Here is a 20358-nt window from a genome sequence, read left to right as displayed (position 1 = left end):
GATAATAATAGGCTGTGTGCCATGTTTTTCAGTAATACTTTGGCTAAATGCACAGGCTCCACATTAATTATTATTAATTACCAAAAGAAAAGAAGTGATTTTTTTTATTATATATTTTTGCTAGCTAAAAATAAACTGAATAAATTGGAATTAGGATTAGTACTATGTATATTGTTTGAAAAAAGGTTTTTTCTTTGGGTTTAAGGAATACATTACAAATGAGATACCTTGGGATCTTAGTTCCGTACATATTAAAGTAAAACCTAATAACTACATTCATAGGAAAATTACTATTTTTTTTATAAAAAAAAAAAAAAAAAATTTGTTGCAATGCACACTACAAGAAAATAACAGTATTAGTTGCTGACATCGGTGACACAAATGAGATGGTTAAAAACACTATTATTGCCTAATAGTATAATGAGCACCAATAACTATGTATGTGATACGATACTAAGACCATCTCCAACCATGTTGAGGTTAAACTCAAATTTTCATCTCTAAAATACAACTATTCATGTATTTTTAGGACTCAAATTGTTTTCTCCTCCAATTTAAATTTGTAACTTTATTTAAATTGTTTTAAAATAATTTTTTTTCTTTTCTTTTTGTCGTTAATTTTTCTTGACATTATTTTTGTTTCAACATTCTTGATTTAATTTTACTTTAAAAAATTCAAAATTCAAAATTCAAAACATAATATAATTTCACTTTTAAGTACCAAAAAAAAAAATAGCACATCAACTTAAATTTTTTATTTTTTATTTCGCAAAACAGAGCAACTTTAAGTTGCAAGTTTAATAAATAAATAAAATGAAAGAAACAACAGCTACAAATGGTGAGCTACCACTTGTAATGCTAAAGCAAAGAGAAAGCAGCAACTTTCTGGCACGCGGGGCTCACTCCATTTTTCCTCTTCACGTGGGCTGTGCAACCTGAGTTGGGGTCCACAAAAAATTTCCAGTCCTAGCAAAACCCAAACTGGAGTTCCGCTGAATTCCACCCATCTCAAATTTCCACACCTCAAAATACATAGGTACCTGGAGATGAATTTTGGACTCAAAACTTAAAATTTGAATTTTTACTCTTTGGGTTAGAGATGGCCTAATAGTGTTTTTAGCCACCTTATCATGGGTCACAAATATAAGTGATTTTTTTTTAAAGTACAAGAGGTAGTTTAAACTACACGTGAAGGTGGTTTCTCACACACATACTACCAAAATATAATGGGGATTCAAACATAAAACCACTAGTTTGAAAGTCAATCCCATTTTTTACTGGACTCGACCATGTTGACTAGTAGTTATTAATTATATTTTCTTGTGACGACATAAACATAAAAAATGTAAACAATTTAGTTCGAATCTGGATTACGTACCATGCTAATCCCAATGTTTAATTAGTACTAGCAAATACAAGGCTATGACCAAATTAGATGTTTTACCACAAGTCTTTTTATCCAAATTACATCATATGTGTATATGTATATATACATATATACATACATACATACATACTATATATATCATATATTCCAATCAACCCTAGTTAGCCAGGCCACATATCTTTGCTTAAAATGCAAATTAGGTCACCGTATGTGTCAAATTTCTCGAATTCACCCACATCTCTTTCCTACAAGTTTCTTATCTCCTTTTTGCAAAGGTAATCAACCCGTTGATAGGCTAGGCCACATCTCTCTTCTCTTAAAACGTAAAACTAGTTAGGTCACGACGCACAATTTCTCAACATGTTTGCCGCCATATCTCTTTTTCTCACTTTCTCCTTCTTTCACAAACAGATCACGCAGCCCCACCTTGCTGCTTTACAATTGTTTAGCAACTCAAACCCTTTTTATGGCAAGCAAGCAATCAACATTGAAGGCGATACATCCTGCATGATAGAGTTGCATACGACAACAACTTTGACAAAAAAAAATGGCTCGGTGGCCCGTGGATGGAGCTGAGAAGATAACCCTACGCAACATTGCATTATATGTACATGTTGTGTTCATTTTTTAGGGTTTAGATTTTAGAAAATATATGTGCAATGTGCTTTATGATCCAAAATCTTACGTGGGAAACCATGTTTCTCTGTCCTGCTGACCAAAACATGCATTTGATATCAATTGTTCTTTTCTGGAGTCTGATAAGGTGCACTGCTCACGTCCTTCAAATAATGGCCTAATTTCCATTCCTCTCTCATGTAATATTTTTTTTTTGGATATCGGTTTTGCCCAACTTTCTTTAATTATATCCTTTATGTGGTTCAATTGTAATTTTTTTTTCTTCCTCTTTTGATATGACTATATATATGTATGTGGTCCAAATTGAAAGAAGCAATTCATTGCACAAAAACTAACATACGAATGATATATAATATGTTCTTTTGTCATTCATATTATAATAGATTAGTAAACGAGCAATTTGAACCGTACACTCAAACAAAAATCTACATTATATATATGTAAAAACGTTGCATATATCGTAACGTAAGGAATTGTATGCATTGTACAAGAATATTTACCTAATTTGTCATAGAATTTAAACATGAGGAAAAGAATTGTTGAATTGTCATTTTTACCATTAATCAAGCTTACGACATAAAGGTCTATAAAATTTTATTTTAAAAAGGTGGACATTTGCTGATGAATTGAAGCAGGAATCAAGTAAGAATCTAGACCACCACAACCTTCGCTTTTTTGATTTGTGAATTAAGAATGGGGCAACCATACATTTGAGAGAGAGAGAGAGAGAGAGAGAGAGAGAGAGAGAGGAGAGAGAGAGAGAGCTAGCACTTTTTTTCTTTTATATTATTGTTTTTGTCGTGCGAGCAAAATGAATAATATCATATGTATCTGAACTAAAACTTCAAATTAGGAAAAGCGTAGAGATGATGGGTGGTAGTGACTCAATTTGCCACTTCAAAAGCTCTTCTTCAATATGATGGGTGTCAAAATCTTGTCCAAACAATTTGATACTTCCAGAGACCTTAAGGTTGCCACCGCTTAGCAATTGTGGCTGTTGACCTTTTTTGGCGCCCACCACCGCCAAATTAAGTGGCTCATGCCACCAATTTTGGGCAACTTTTTTTTCGTCGGTTTTTGGCACCGATTGGGCGTTGCAAGCACCCCTTTGAGAAGTAGCCATCTGGCTGCTATTATCAGTATGAGTTTAGTAATACTTATCTTTTTTTCTTTGGATCCGTCAAAGTCAGAAGATTACATTCATAATTCAGTTGTAAAGACCATCAGCTATAGAAGTTAATACAAATACACTAACTATAAAGGGGTAGTACAAATATTTAGGTAATGACTTCAAGTTTCGATGGTGTAAAATATCGTTAGTTCTATTGTAAAAAGGAAAATTTAGTTCTTTTTCTTTTTGTTTTTGGAAATTAATAAAGTTATACTTGTCACATCTGCTGCATATATATATATATATAGAGAGAGGATCGACAAAAGGGTACGTCTCTTTATAATTCCATTGTCCAATAAAATTTCGTTTTTAAAAATGAAACAAGAATAATATTACTTTATGAACAAGAAAAATAATAATTAAGCAAAAGCCTCTCAGTGGCTCTAATATAATATCAAATTAGAAAGTAAAGTGAAAAAGTTCAGAAATAAAAACATAAAAAATTAAAAGCAAGCCTATTGCGGCGATTCCTGGGATCCCAATTGTTTTTTTTTTTTTTTTTTTCATTTATAAAATTACAGGATATTATTATATACAAAAGCCATCCCTACCGTGACCTAAACCTAAAACCTATTGATAGAAAAAGCCGAAAGGGGCCTGCCTGGGAAGCTAAAGTTTCTTTTTCATTTGCTTTTTATTTAGAAAATAAAAAAAAAGGTTGAAAAATTTATTAAATTGATGGAAGAAAGGCCGGAAAAGCATGCGAGATAAGATATTTTAATGTATAGAGTGTTTGAATTATGAGAGGATGATGAATTTGTCGGCCTATGGCGATTTCATTTCTCCTTTCGGAAGTCAGGTGGTGACATGCACCAGACTTAGCTTCCGTTACTTGCACACGTAACTGGAGGAGGTATAGCATTATGTAAGCACCGAATGAAGAGTTATTCTTACCATCTAACATTTAGTCCATTTGTATTTGTGTAAATTTAGTTGGATAGGTTTCAAATTCGGCTCACATAAATAGCGAAAACTATATAATTATATTGAATTTGATATTTTGTTATAACCAACCGCATTATGATGATGTAACTTTGTTATCGGTGGATTATAATGATAAATTATAAATATCTTAGGCGCAAGTGTTAAAAAGAAGAAGTTATTCTTGAATTTTTTGTCTTTTCGGTCATTAAATTTCAATCATTGGATAAGATTGAATTTTTTTTTAAAACTAGATTAGATTCTAATCGACACCCACATCAGTGTAATCAGTACAACTCACATTTTATTGTTTCCAATTTTTCCCAAAATGGCTCCACTTTTTTAGGAATTGGCTTCTTTTTTTTATGAGCAAGGGGGGAAGAACCCCAGAAACAGAAAGGAATTGGCTTTCTAAGGGACAAAACATACCAAGCAAGGAATTGGCTTTCAATATGCCAAGCAAGGAATTGGCTTTCAATATAGCAAGCAAGGAATTGGCTTTTCAATATACCAAGCAAGGAACAAAACATGATACATACTCAAATATGACAAATACCTAACCAACGTTATATACCAACTTTTGATGTTGAATAAGTGCATCATTCAACTCTTCCGAGTTTGGTGTGTGTTTGTGGTCTTTCTACGGGAGAGTTTAGGTTTGTACTTTGCGTTGTGGGTGTTATACTTGGCTTTTATAGATATACGTTTATGCCCAACTGTATTTGGCATGTGTGACTTGGAGTAGAGGTATATTGTATGAGTTTAATAATGCTAATGGATCTCTCCATATTATTTGTAAAGTGGTTTTAAATCCTCTGGGGTAGTCGTAGTGGCTGTTGTGGCTATTGTATTTGTAGCCCTCATGACATAATTTATGAAAACAATCTCCCTAGTATTTGACAAAAATAAAACTCATTACAATATGCTCGCGTATTTGTAGCCCTCGAAACTTGAATCAATACGCTTGTGGGCTTGGTTTGAATTTGTCATGTACATTTAATTAATTGTGGTGATGCTTTGTTTTTGTTTTTATTTTTTTTTTCATGTACATTTTTTGTCTAATTTAGTTTTGAATTTGCACTCCAATTTGTTGTCATTTTGAACTCTTGAACCTTTTACCGTCTTGACCGTATTTTTTGAAGTTACAAAATTCGCTATTTCAATAATTAAAGAAAAAATAATTGTCAAGATAAAGTACCTAATATGCAAGCAAGTTTTCATTTTATTTTATTTTTTTTATATATTTAGAGCAGGTGCAGCTCTGGCATGGTGCAAGTGTGCTACTGCATAAGGCCCCCTAATTTTTGAGGGCTCTTGAAAAACTATGTATATATACTCCAGCGTGCAGCACATCAACACAAAAGTATATTTGATGGAGCTTAATTCTAGCACATATCCCTTGGTACAAGACCCAAATTTGAGTCTTTGTGATGTCATTCTATTTGTATTTTTATTCTATTTTCATTATAACAACAAAATTTTGAATAGTACCCAAAACAAAAGCAAGTATTTTCTTCCACCCAAAACAAAACCAAAAAACAATTTATGCCTTCTTCTTTCTTTTGAAATTTTTTTTTTTTACCGAACATATTAAAAAAATTTATGAATTTGATTTGTGATTGCTTTTACATGTAAATTGATGATAAATTTTAGTTATAAAAAATTTATGTTATGACATTAAGTCATGACAAATCTCTTTTTTAGTATTTTCATATTAGATTATATGAGGGTTCCAGTTTAAATTTTACATAAGACCCTCAAAATCTCTTAACCGACACTGATCTAAAGTACTCAATAATTGTGAAATATGAATCTAATTATATCAAACAAGTTTCAAACAAGTGCTTAGCTTGAAGATATGTTGTGGGGAGGTTGGTTTTGGGTGGGTGTGCCTTAAACAACCACAGACACCTCTGAATGCTACTGCATGCCTAAGTGCCAACAATAGCTCCAAAACGAACATGCCTTATTATTATTGTATTGAGGAAGTGGTCACACTCTGCTGATGCTGAACACCAATTTTGAACAAACCTCATCTATATTTCTAGATGGTCCGCCTCACCTTATCTTTTCCTATTGCTAGCTATAAGCTACGAAGAATTAGAGAAATTTGGTCCATTTCAGGACACATGGCTTTAGCTAGCTAGCTATCCCAAGTTAATTTATTATGACTGATGACTATGCGACTCATGGCGGCGTGGCATAGTGTAAGTGATGACACCGCACAAGGCTCTTAATTTTTGAGGGTCTTGAAATTTTTTTACTTTATATTAAATTTTTAGTATTATAAAACGTGTACATATATCATAGCGTACAATACTTCAAAAATAAAATGGGAGATTTACTATTAGTCTCAATATGAGGTCCAAATTATAAAAATACCTTATATGAAATGAACTTTAGAAATACACCCAAAGCTCATTTACAAGATAACAAAAAAGCTTTTAACTTCTTATAAATTACAAAACTGACATCAATTTCTTAAAACAAGCTCAACCCCAAAATCTCATAAAAATACCCTCAATACTTGATAGGGCATCAAAGTAATTTAATAATTAATATTAAATTCAATAAGGTCAGCTGTCATTTTTTGAATTTTTTTTGGGTTTGTTTATAGAAATTCAATTGTGTATGGTTTATTTATAATATTAGTGCTAGAAATGAGTATATCACTAAATATCTCAAATAAAATGTGTTTGGTGAAGCTGAGTTTTAGTGCATGTACCTTGGTAAAAATCCCTAGTTCGATTCTTATTCAAGTCATTCAATTTGTATTATTATTATTATTATTATTATTTTGGTAAATACCACGAGGTGTCTTTAGAAGGATGAAATTAATCCCCGCTCGGGGTTCGGCTTGTCCTTGGCCACAAAGCGCTTCCAACGGGTTTCGAATCCCTGCCATTGAGGCACCAGATAGCTCGCCAAATGAATGTGGTAGTTTGCCAACATCACCACACCTTGTGGTTTTTTTATTATTGTTGTTTTTCATTATAACAACAAAATTTAAAATAATTAAAACATGAAAAAAATCCAACTAAACTAACAGTAGTATATATCCCGTGTACGCTTTCTCCTTAAAAAAAGTACTTATTTCCACTAAAAAAATTATTTAACTTAAACTTATTTCTCTTAACATATTTTTTTGTCATAAAAAAAACTCTTATTTTTGTACCGAATATACTATTTAACTTTATCAAATGCAAACATTAAAACTTTTAAGAATTTGATTTGTGATTGTCATTACATGCTACTTGATATGAATTTTAGTTATAAAAAAATTGCTTTATGACATTAAGTTATGGCAAAAAAAAAATTTAGTATTTTAGTATTAAATTATGTGAGAGCTTCAATTTAAGTTTCTCACAGGGTCCTAAAAATCTCAGATCCAACCCTGCGACTCAATACGTGCTCAATACAAACATTGATAAATGACCATTTAAATGATATATTCGACCAATTACATGGTGTATTAGACTATAGAAGTAGTGCTACACCATTTCATGGGCCAAAGTTATCACTGATCAAATGTACTACTCAATAAACCATGATAACCCAACGAACTATTTGTAGCGAATACTAGCTTGTACGGTAGTTTTTTTTTTTTTTTCAGGTCTAAAAGAGTTGATTTTATTTAACAAGTAATTAAGTTTTTATCCTACAAATTTTTATATAATTGCAAATGGTAGCTGTTAGTAGAGAGATAAATACTCCAATTGAAATCTTATCATAAGCAAAACAGAAAATAGTCCAATTTGAATAACATCATCTGTTAATGTCGGCACACCTTATTAGATGCTAATATTTAATACACATGTAGATGACAATCTTGACCTGTAATTGAAGTCATTATTGTGTCTCCAACAGCAACAGCTGATTGGGGAATTTCCAACAAAGAAAAAATCGGATGATTTATTATTATTATTTTTAGTACGAGCGATTACACAGAGGAGGGGGAAATTACACAGTTCGAAGATACTGGTTCTTTCCATTTCCCTCATTCCTCGTAAGTAGATATCTTTTTTTTTTTTTTTTAACGAATTACAATTTGATATATATGTAAAAATAATTTATTAAAAATATAAAAATAAAAACAAAAAAAACTTATGCACATATAACACACTGCTGCTATTAATAAAAATATAAAAACTCCTACTTAAAACATCTCCAAGGGAGATGTCAAATACCAAACATCAAATTTAAATTTGATGGTTGATGTGGCAATTTGACATCTTACATAGCTTTACACTCTACTCGATATGTCAAATTAAATTATTATTTTATTACATTTTAGTGTTGATTTATTTTTAATTAAAAAGAGAAAAAAAAGAGAAAATAATAAAATATTCATTGCCATCTTGCTTTTGGAATGTCAAATATAACATCTCAACCTTTAGCCTTCATTCCACATCAACTTTGACACATCGGTTGACACTTTTAACACATCAATTGGAGATACTCTTACATGATAAGAATGGAATTGTTTTCCAGATGAAAATAAGTATCTATTAAAAGAAAACAAAAAAACCAAAAGCCAAAAGCCAAAAGCCGAAAGAACATGAAGACAAAAGAGAAAAAAGAAAAAGGTCAACCTTTCCATGTTTGTGTGCAGTATTGGTCTGTTACGATCTGAATAAACAAATACTAGTGAGTCTAGCAAAACTAAATGACCTAGGGGAATCTACTAAACGTGGTTTGAAGTCCTCAACGGTTAAGAATCTAGAAAAAGCAGAAAATCAGATCTGTGTCTGAATCTGGGCCCAACACACTGGGTCCTACTAGGTGGACTACTCATGGCTAGGATGACATTTTTTTTCTACGGATTAGGGTTTTCACGTTGTTTCAACGCTAATGGAGGTTGGGTATGAAAGATAGAAATCAAATTCAGGGATGGGGCAGAGTGGGTCTAGCTCCTAATCCGAATCCGCCTTGTTTAAAATATATAGTATTTATTTTTCATATGAATATATTGTTAAATTCATCCTAGTTGTGTCCTATGACTCTCATATGAATTATTTGAGTATGGTGTTCGGGACGAGGCGGGACATAGTATTTTAATCCCTAACTTGAATTAGCTTTGTTTAAAATATATATTATTTATTTTTCATATGAAGATGTATTAGATCATTGAAGCTAGGGGTTGTTTTGTGCACATCGTAGGTTGGGTGTTCACCTAATTCAAAATTTTATTTTATTTTATAAAAATACCTACTTATGTTATAAGCCCAGTCCAAAATTAAAAAAATTAAAAGCAAACCCTACATTATATCTTCTCTGCTCATCCAGGTGGTCCTATATTTTCTCTCTCCTCTTTTGGCTATGCGACATCAGCTTGTTTCTCTATCTTTTAGCTACTTCACATCAACATCTTCTTTCTCCCTCCATTTTCTATATATCTTTAATTATAGTATTAATTTAAAATTTTGTATTATAGTGTTTAATTAGGGATGAAAGAGAGTTTTCTAAATAATGCATTGATAATTTAAGAATTTAAGAGTTCTAAGCATCAATAGTTTTTTATTATTTTGCATTGCATTTAATTTGGGTTTTAGTTTTAGTTTTTTGCATTTGTGGAACTTTTATTTATATATAAAGATGCATTTGAGGGTAAGGCTCATTACGTCATCCTTGACTAAGTGTATCTTTTTATGTTTATTAATGAAATTCACTCGTACCGTCGACTTTAGTATATAAATTTTGCCCAATTGACTTTCGAATCCTGAAACCGCCATTGGATGGAGATGGGAACAACATAACCGAGCCCTGATTTGCCTGCATTACCATCAATATTAAGATGCGTTTGTTTGGATCAAAATTGGCTCAGCCCAAGTTATGCAATCAATGTGCTGATTCTATGGGGCTCGATAGAAGTTATGTTTAAAAGCCCAAACGCATCGAACAATGCAGGACTTTGAAGACGTTGACTAAACAAATTGGTCAACTGGAAAAGTAAAGCTCATCAGACAGAATGTGCCCGATGGATATCATAGAAATCAAATAATGATCTCAAAACCAAATTGAAATGGTTATTACAAAGTCATATGATTGAGTCCCTAAAACGGATAAAATGATTTCTTTTCTTTAAGATTCATAAATTAACAAACAATGTGAATATATGAATTTAAAATCAATTCTCTGCCAATACATGGCATGTCATAATTGGTCCCAAAAAGAAGGTCATTAGTTTAAATAAACAAAGATCTATGGTGTGGTTTATTCGAAAGTTTTTTGGCTGAAACTTAGAAGACCGTTATTTTCACTCGGGTAAAAGCTCGAGTATTCAATTTTGAACTAAAAGCTGACTTCGACAACTAATGGAAAGTCATATGGTGGGAGAAGAGCAAGACAACTACATTAAATGCGATTTGAACCATGAAGATCGGCCGCTCTAACCTGTCTGAGCCAGCTAAAAGCACAAGAATTGAGGAAGATCCAAAAGACCGCCAAACTTAGTTGCAGAGAAGAGACCAGTAATCAGGACTTTCCCTTTTTACTAAGAGGACAAATCCGAGAAGCCAAAAAGACTATAAATTAATGGAGGAGATATTGATTCAAGGACAACCAATTTCTCTCAAGAACAAACATCTTATTTGAACCAACTTTAAATACACTTGACTCAAACAACTTGCTAAATACATCTCACAGCTAATCAATGGCTTGGACTTGAATCAAATCCTCTCTCAATCTCTTGAGTCCCCAGTTGACAACTCCTGATTGAAACTCTCTTCTTTTCCCAAACACATACTCTGATTAATTCCCAGTTGACAACTCCTGATTGAAATTACTTTGTTATAGTTTGTAATCATAATGCTCTGCCAACATCAGTGCTTTGTATGATTTTTGTAAGCTAGTCACTTTTTCTAGTTGATCTAAGATCAAATTTGTATATACAAGTTTTCCTAAGCATTGTAGATACTGTTGACACCTTCATCGGACTCATTGTACTATCTCAAGTAGATTATAGTAATGTTTGAGGAGTTATGTTTTTGTCCAATAATCATTTCTTTGGTTCCTGTTAGGTTGCTTATTGTTCTTAGATCAAATGTATTTGATCTAAATAGATACGTATTTGCTTTCTTGCAACAATATAATACCTTTCGGACACCACCAAATTTAAACTTTTGTTACACTTTCTATCTGATATCAATTTAAAGTTGTTGCTTCTTCCAAGTTTGTCTCATAGCAAGTGAAATATTGAACTCCTCTTAACTGAGGCATAGAAAAGAACCTATCTAAACAAGAATCCCAACTTGAAGCATAATGGCTTTAGTTAGAGGTTAAGATCAACGGGCGCAACACCATCTTCGCATTTGGTTACTCATTCTCTCTTTCTACTAGAAGAGTAAAACACTAGTAGTGGCTCGCCAAACACATCCAAAGAAAAGGGCAACGTCAAGCCCAAACTAAGGGCTCAAACAAGCCTTTCTTGATCAACAAGTAACACATCGCAACTGAGTATCAACCTACAAAAAGACTAGGGCATCGCAATGTTCTCCAAAAGCCCACAAACACTTTTGGCACATACAGTGTTAGGGGAGAGTTTTTATTTATCAATTGGATGGGGAGCGAGCAGGGGGAGATGAAGGATTTGAACTTGCGACTTCTTCAAAAATTAGAAAGAGAAGTAACACTAGACGAAAAATTAATTGACTACCAAGGGAGTGATTATAAATGGAAACATTAGAACAAAAGTAAAATACTCACTGAAGATGTGGAATAGCATACAATACTTGATTATGTATTAAATCATTGAAGCCATGGGTGGTTCTGTGCACATGGTAGGTTAGGTGTCCACCTAGTCCAAAATTTTATTTTATTTTATAAAAATACCTACTTATGTTATAAGCCCAGTCTAAAATTAAAAAAATTAAAAGCAAACCTTACATTATATCTTCTCTACTCATCCAGGTGGTCCTATATTTTCTCTCTCCTCTTTTGGCTATGCGACATCAGCTTGTTTCTCTATCTTTTAGCTACATGACATCAGCATCTTCTTTCTCCCTCCATTTTCTATATGTCTTTAATTATAGTTTTAATTTAAAATTAAGTATTCTAGTGTTTAATTAGGGATGAAAGAGAGTTTTCTAATAATATCAATAATGCATTGATAATTGAAGAATTTAAGAGTTCTAAGCATCGAAAGTTTTGTTTTATTTTGCATTGCATTTACTTTGGGTTTTAATTTTAGTTTTTGCATTTGTGGAACTTTTATTTATAGATAGAGATGCATTTGAAGGTAAGGCTCATTAGGTCATCCTTGACTAGGTGTATCTTTTTATGTTTATTAATAAAATTCACTCGTACCATTGACTTTAGTATATAAGTTTTACTCAATTGACTTTCGAATCCCGAAATCGTCACTGACAGAATGGTTATAAATTGGTAGCATAACATACTAGTTCATCTAGCAATAAACCTTACTTGATATATCAAATATCAAATGTGGTAACTAAAAATGAATACAAAATTGTCGGGCAAACAAAGAATAAGAAAAATAAAACACTACAAAAATGAGCTAAAGAACATAAAGAGGTGACAATATTCTAAGATATCCAAGATTCGAGGAGGAGCTATTGTTTTCAGAGATTTGGTATCTAATGGTGGCATGATGACAAAAATACCCTTGGAAAGAGCATAATTAGGTGGGTAGATTGAGTCATTTTGGCGAATATTCGGCGGGACCCCTTGCCACATGATTAGATGTCTATAACAACTTCGATTTAGGTCATGAAATATCAACATCCACATCTTCTCCTTAATTAACTAATTTAATTTCACGTGACATGCAAGGAAAGAGAGAATAGTTTCATTCCAAGTCAAAGGGTCAATGGCATGAGTTGCGGGTAAAAGAAGAAGGCTTGTGCATGCATGTCGATTTCCTCAACCACTAACTCTTTGTCCTTGGCTCTTTGCTCCTTTTGCCTAATTATATGAAGATAGCAAAGGTCTAATTGATCTTCATCTTTGACTTAATATTTCCACCAAAAGTCAATTTTATTAATTGAAATGAATATTTATTAATATTATATTTTAAAAATAATCATGTCGTCCACCTAACAAACTATATCAAGTGACTGTATTTCAATACAAGACAATAATTTCTCGGAAAATACAAAGCTCAAAAGAGCATTGAATTATCTTTCTATTTATTTGCTACCATGGTGTAATTAATAATTCTATTTTTTTTTTCTAGGTTGTAATTGATAAGTTGGTTGATAAACATGTACCTGCCATAGTGTCAAAATAATAAACCATCTAAAGCAAGACCAAAATAATAAAGAACATCCCATATGTCAAAATTCATGTAGTACCTCATCTTTAGTATTATACTAATTATCAGGCCAAGTTCTACTTCTACGGTCTCGTTTCGGACGTGAAACTAAATTATTTAATAATAATTTTTCATTTATTAATAAAAAAATTATAATTCAAACTTAAGACCTCTTTTAGCATTAAAAAAAAAAGTGTCACACAATTATTGGCCGAAATAATGATTGGATTGCTACAAGGAGATAATTTTTTATCAATCCCTTTCTAGGAACCAGACAAGGGCTAATAGGAAAAGTTGATCCCGTCAATCCAATGGTAACAAAAGTGGTCGCCGTAAGAAATTCGATAGTAATTGAATCGGTCCAGTCGAATCCAAAACAACAATCAGTCCAATCCGACGTCTCAAATGAAGCCTTATCTCAGAGGGTCAATGTCGTCCATTCAAAGGCATGCACCACTTCCGGGATCTGCATGTAGAGCCCCCCATGATCCTTGAAAATCTCAAGCGTATTGGGAGGACTGAAAGGGATAAAGGGCATTTCAGTAAATTCGCATACAGAGCCACACGCAAGCCATGGCGTCCTGAGGAGGAAAAGATAATTTCATTTGACGGGGCATGCGGTGACTCAGTGAAAACCTGGCTCAGATAACACCCAACAAAAACATGACCCCTCAAGCGAGTCAGTCCAATCCAATTATACACCTTTTTCTTTTTCGAAGGGCAGTTAGTTTTTGGGTTTTCCCGCCTTTTGACGGGAACAGACGGCGCTCTATCAGGGGTAAGATTCATTTTTATCGCTAATAGCGGTTCTAATGTTTTGGAGTTTTCAGGCTAACTACTAAAATGTGACTTTATACTCAAAATATTACTCGTCCGCATTTTTCGATGTCAAAGTATCAATTAATTTTACATAATTAACTTTTTTTATCATATTTTTTTTAATATACAATATAAGCAATAATCTTGTGGATTTTTAACTTTTTGTTCTTCCGTGAAAATTGCTTCCTCTTGTAGTAGATATTTAATAATAAACAGCTTTTTTTTTTCTTCTTGTGTTGAGTAAAGCAGATTTTCCTATATGCTGCTAAGTTTTTTTTTGTTTTTGCTAATGCTACTAGGTTAACCTATTCAACTAGGTTAACTTGTTAAACTTGTTTAATTTTAAAAATATAATTGGTCTTTTATTAAGTTTCCTTTTTTTAGTTTGAGAGTAAATAATTGGGATTTTTTTTAAACAGTACTTGGGCTTAAGTAACATACATATTTATATATAGAGGTTTATAAAAATTGAGGGCCTTCTAATTTGGAGGCCCTAGGCGACCGCTTTGCTTGCCTATGCTCCAAGTCTCCCTTGCTGCTTTGAGAAAAAAAAAGTTGGCTAATAGTTAGAGTGACGACTGAATATGTAGAGATGCTCACCTAATCCCGTAAAGCTTGGTCGAGTTTTTTTTTTGGGTACTTGTTACCTCCTCTTATGAATAAATCATTATCGCATTTTTTCTATAGAAAAAACTAATATTTTATATTTAATGTTCGTAGCGCTGGGAAGGAGCTTCTTGAACTTTTCTGTATTTGAGGTAGAGAGTGTCATGCTTTTGAGCTTTTCTATTTATTTTTTTCTTTATCAACGTTGTTTACGTGTGGGATGCGCGTAAGATAGAGAAATAAGGTCTCTCTCTCACTCTCACTCTCAGGGCTTTTTTTGATAGAAATTTAAGACGTCAAATTTGCAGATTCTCGCGCGAATAATAGGCTAAACAAACAGCTAAAGAAAGCCTTCCGAAATTGTTTCAAACCCCACCCAATATCTACCTTCGCCAAATAAATATCTACCGGTTTTTTTATTTTATAAAATCTTTGCCTCATATATATTTGTTCTTTTCATTAAACCCAAGGCCACAAAAATGACCAAAGGTGTTTGGTTTAGCGGAAAAAGAGTCATGACGGGCTGATTAGTAGTCTGTAGCTCGAATTTTTACGTTACTTTGACAATGTGTGTGTAAGGCAAAAAATTCCTTCCTTTCCTAACTTCGGCTAAATAAAAAAGAAAAAAACACACGCAGAAAAATCATGAATTGAAAATGAAAAATTGCCACACAAAAAAAAGTCCACGAAATTAAGATTGGGAATTCATCCTGTGTTTATTGTTGGGGTGGGATGAGCCGAGCTAAACCGAGTACTGAGGTGCTCAAGCTTAACTATAACCCTTAAACCAATGCTCAAGATCGGCTTAAATGATATTTTCAAGTGCTAATTGGGAGACGGTTATTACATGTCTATGAGTAAACAACATCTCGCTTTGTATTCTTGCATTTTGTTAAAGGAAAGCAAATAGCATTGTCCTATAGTTATTTGCATTTCCCTTTTCTTTGGCTAATATTTGCAATATATATATATATATATATATTTCATTCAAGCGATATTAAGGGAAGGAGCATTTTAATACATGACCTTGCATGTATAGGTAAATGCTTTTAACATCTTCAGCTACATGGTTCTTGCAATATTTGCATTCTCTTAAATTAAAACAAAATAATGAAAAAAAAAAGAAGCAAATAAAAACTGAAATTCGAATCTCATGACACTTTGACGTGTGTGAAAATCCCTTTCCTTTGCATTTATTTTCGCCGCAAGAGAAGAAAACTCAACCTACAAGAGCTAACCAAATTAATAGAATGACCAAAATACCCTTTACAAGGTTAAAATATTATTTTTGAGTATATGAGATTTTGTGAGAACACTCTAAACTCAGGCAAAGACCTAACCGCAACAAGTATGATACCCATTCTTCATGTGGTGTTTTTCACATATAATATAATAATAATTTTACACCTTAAATAAAAATTATTCAGTTTTAGAAAAACACCATGTACACCATACAAGTCCAATACTATAAAATAACACCATATTAAAAAATTACGAGTGACTAGCACCCATGACACGCCTTCAACACATTACACGTAACTTTCTCCTAAATTGAATATGTGAGTTTGTATAATCCATCGATTTCAATGCCTGACCTGCACGTAACTTCTTTAATTATGTGTTAATTGAATTCGTGTTTTTTTTGAATAATGTTGCTATTTCCATTCTAGTCATATTTTCCTTTTCACATTATCTTCAAAATTTTTAAGATAAATATTTGAAAAATGACATCTAGGACGTAGGGGAAAAATTCAATTCACATAACCCATATATTTTACCGTATGATTATATTCCATGTTCAGCTGTTGAAACACAACTTCATGTTCTGCATATCTCTACTAATGATTAATAAAGAAAATTTACTTGAAATAAGAAAGGGGGTTCAAATAACTCTTTTGACATAATGATGAGTGAAAAAATAAAATTATATATTTTTAAATTTATATAATTAGTGGAAAAAATAAAATAAATAAAAAACTAAAACAGGGAGTTGAAATAACAGCACCCTTATAGTAAATGCAATCAGTTTTACAAATTACACCTGTAAACCGAGAGAATGTAAATAGTAACACGAGCGGCAACTACCTACTCCATCCTAGCCGTTCAAGGAAAAAGAAACCCCAGATCTCGCTGGGAGAAAGAAACTTCCCCGCGCTTTCCTACAACAAAATACCGCACTCGCGAAATCTTAAAACCTACCCCCATTTTCTCGCCACAGAACAATTTGGACCACGAGATGTCTCGGAAGCCGCTGCGGACCAAAAGTGGGCCCCATTCCTGCTACAGGGGCCACGCGGCAACTCGACGCTGAGTGGCCACGACAGTCCCACATAATATCACGAGAAATTGAACTTACAAGGAAAAAATTAAAAATAAAGATATTTTATTCGCCGAGGCCCAAATCAAAAACGCGGGGCCCACCGGCCCAACCCTAATCCCTTGATTCCCTCCCTATAAAAAGGCGCCCAGGCTTTCATGCAATTCTCGCCACTTCCATCTTCCTTTCCGAATTCTTAAACAAAGAAAAGAAAAGAAAAAAAAACTTCCCCAACTAGAAACTCCATTTTCTTTCCCAGCAATTTTCTCGGCCTTTCCTGGAAAAGTAAAGAAAATTTTCCCGAATTTAGATTCCTCTCCGTTGTTTTTTTTTTTTCATTTTTCAGGTGAAAACCCGTAACCACCTACCTTCCTTCCTCATCCTTATCCTGTCACATGCACTGCATGGTCGGGTCGGATTTCGGAGCTTAAAACCAGAGACCTGTTGAAATCTCAATCGTGAAACCCTCTCGCTCTCTCTTTCTCTCTCTCTCCTGAGGTTCGGTGTGGGGATAACGGAGCTTGCTGAGCGGGTTACAGGGGGACCGACCCGTTTCAATAGAGCCTTTACTGCTTCGTTTGAGGGGGTAGCCGGGGCTCCGGCCTCGGCGGGTTCTAAAGCCCCCAGCCATTACAAACTCACAAAAATCAAACCCTAACCCCCAATTTCTCTAATTTTTTATTTCATTTTTTGATTCATCTTCGTCGCGGAAGAAGAGATGCCGGCCCTGGCTTGTTGCGTGGACGCTGCTGTGGCTCCTCCCGGCTACGCCTTCGCCGGGGATAGCTCTCTTCCCGCGCCGCCATTTTCCGGCGTACCTCCGGCGACCACCGCCGTCACCACTGACAGTTCCCATTGGTCTCCCTCCCTGTCATCCGACCTCTACCGAATCGACGCCTGGGGTGGGCCCTACTTCACCGTCAATTCCTCCGGCAACGTCTCCGTCCGTCCGCACGGGTCGGCGACCCTGCCCCACCAGGAGATCGATCTGCTGAAGATCGTGAAGAAGGTTTCGGATCCGAAACCAGATTGCGGGCTCGGGTTGCAGCTCCCGCTCATTGTTCGCCTGCCCGATGTGCTCAAGAACCGGCTGGAGTCGCTCCAGGGGGCGTTCGATCTCGCGATCCAGTCTCACGACTACGGGTCCCACTACCAGGGCGTGTTCCCGGTGAAATGCAACCAGGACCGGTTCGTTGTGGAGGACATTGTCCGGTTCGGCTCGCCGTTCCGGTTCGGATTGGAAGCTGGGTCGAAGCCGGAGCTTCTCTTGGCCATGAGCTGCTTGTGCAAAGGTAACCCAGAAGCCCTTCTCATCTGCAATGGATTCAAAGACTTCGAGTACATCTCTCTGGCTCTGTTTGCTCGCAAGCTCGCCTTAAACACAGTGATTGTTCTTGAGCAAGAGGAAGAGCTCGATGTGGTTATCGATTTGAGCAAGAAGCTAGGTGTTCGACCCGTGATTGGGGCCCGAGCCAAGCTCAAAACCAAGCATTCGGGTCATTTCGGGTCGACTTCGGGCGAGAAAGGGAAGTTCGGGCTCACTACCACTCAGATTTTACGGGTTGTTAAGAAACTTGATCAATTGGGTCTGCTTGATTGCTTTCAGTTGTTGCATTTCCATATTGGGTCTCAGATCCCTTCGACTGCTCTGCTCGCCGATGGCGTATCCGAAGCTGCTCAGATCTACTGTGAATTGGTCCGCCTCGGTGCCCACATGAAGTTCATAGACATTGGAGGCGGTCTGGGTATCGATTACGATGGATCCAAATCCAGTGACTCTGAGATTTCAGTCAGCTATAGCCTCGAAGAGTATGCTGCCGCTGTTGTCCGAGCAGTCCTGAACGTTTGTGACCGGAAGTCGGTGAAGCACCCGGTGATTTGCAGCGAAAGTGGCCGAGCCCTCGTGTCTCACCACTCGGTTATGATATTTGAGGCCATTTCTTCCAGCGCCTGTGATGATGTTCCTCCCATGTCTGCGTTTGCGCTTCAGTATTTCATCGAGGGGCTCACAGAGGAAGCTCGTGCCGATTACCGAAACCTCTCGGCTGCGGCAATCAGAGGTGAGTATGAGGCTTGCTTGACATATGCTGATCAGTTGAAACAACGCTGTATTGATCAGTTCAAAGAAGGGTCTCTGGGCATTGAGCAATTAGCCACTGTTGATGGGCTTTGTGATATGGTTTCGAAAGCAATCGGGGCATCTGACCCTGTCCGTACGTACCATGTGAATCTCTCGGTTTTTACTTCAATTCCAGACTTCTGGGGCATTGGGCAGACGTTCCCAATAGTCCCGATTCACCGCCTCGATCAGCGGCCGGCGGTGAGGGGGATATTGTCGGACTTGACCTGCGACAGTGATGGGAAGATTGACAAGTTCATCGGTGGCGAGTCGAGCCTGCCGCTGCATGAATTGGAAGGTAATGGTGGGGCTAGTGGCGGTGGGCAGAAGTACTATCTGGGGATGTTCTTGGGCGGGGCTTATCAGGAGGCACTCGGAGGCGTCCACAACCTGTTTGGAGGCCCGAGCGTTGTTCGGGTCTCCCAGAGCGATGGACCCCACAGCTTTGCGGTAACGCTGGCTGTGCCAGGGCCGTCGTGTTCGGATGTCCTTCGAGTGATGCAGCATGAGCCCGAGCTCATGTTCGAGACACTGAAGCACCGTGCGGAGGAGTACGGGCAGGGCGACGATGGCGGCATGGCTAGCGCCGCAGTCGCCACCAGCCTTGCCCGCTCCTTCCACAACATGCCGTATCTGGTGGCAGCTTCATCGTGTTGCTTGACTGCAATGAACAACCATGGCTTGTACTATTGCAGTGAGGATGATTATGACGTTGTTGCAGATTCTGCTGGTGGTGGTGGTGGTGAGGAAGATCAGTGGTCTTACTGCTGTGCTTGACAGAGCTTTACTGCTATCAATTCAGTCTCGAACATCCCTTTTAGTGCTTTTTGTGTGTCTGCTGGGGTCGTCTCTTTTAATTTTCCCTGTTCATTTTTGTTTTTGTTTTTGTTTTCTTTGAGTTTAAATTTCATGAAGAGCAATGGATGTCATGTATGTTCCTTTGCAATTTGTGGAAAAGAGTGGGATGGGAGCCGAATCCACCCTTTTGTAAATTCGGGCCCCTATTCCCTCCTCTTCCTATGTTTCTAAGTAGACTTTAAATAATTTTACTTTTTTTTTTCTTCAGATATTGCTTGGCTTTAACCTAATTTTCTTTTTGGCTTTTGTTCTC

General features: G+C 35.6%; 1 protein-coding gene across 1 annotated transcript; it reads left to right on the top strand.

The window, feature by feature from the left end:
* On the top strand, positions 17279-20316 carry LOC18766643 (arginine decarboxylase). The gene has a single exon (XM_007200245.2). It carries the CDS (start codon positions 17847-17849, stop codon positions 20022-20024), a length of 2178 nt encoding a protein of 725 aa, XP_007200307.1. The 5' UTR covers positions 17279-17846; the 3' UTR covers positions 20025-20316.

This window comes from Prunus persica, chromosome G8, assembly GCF_000346465.2.
Source record: "Prunus persica cultivar Lovell chromosome G8, Prunus_persica_NCBIv2, whole genome shotgun sequence".
Taxonomy (NCBI): domain Eukaryota; kingdom Viridiplantae; phylum Streptophyta; class Magnoliopsida; order Rosales; family Rosaceae; genus Prunus; species Prunus persica.
This window is presented reverse-complemented; position numbering and strand designations above follow the sequence as displayed.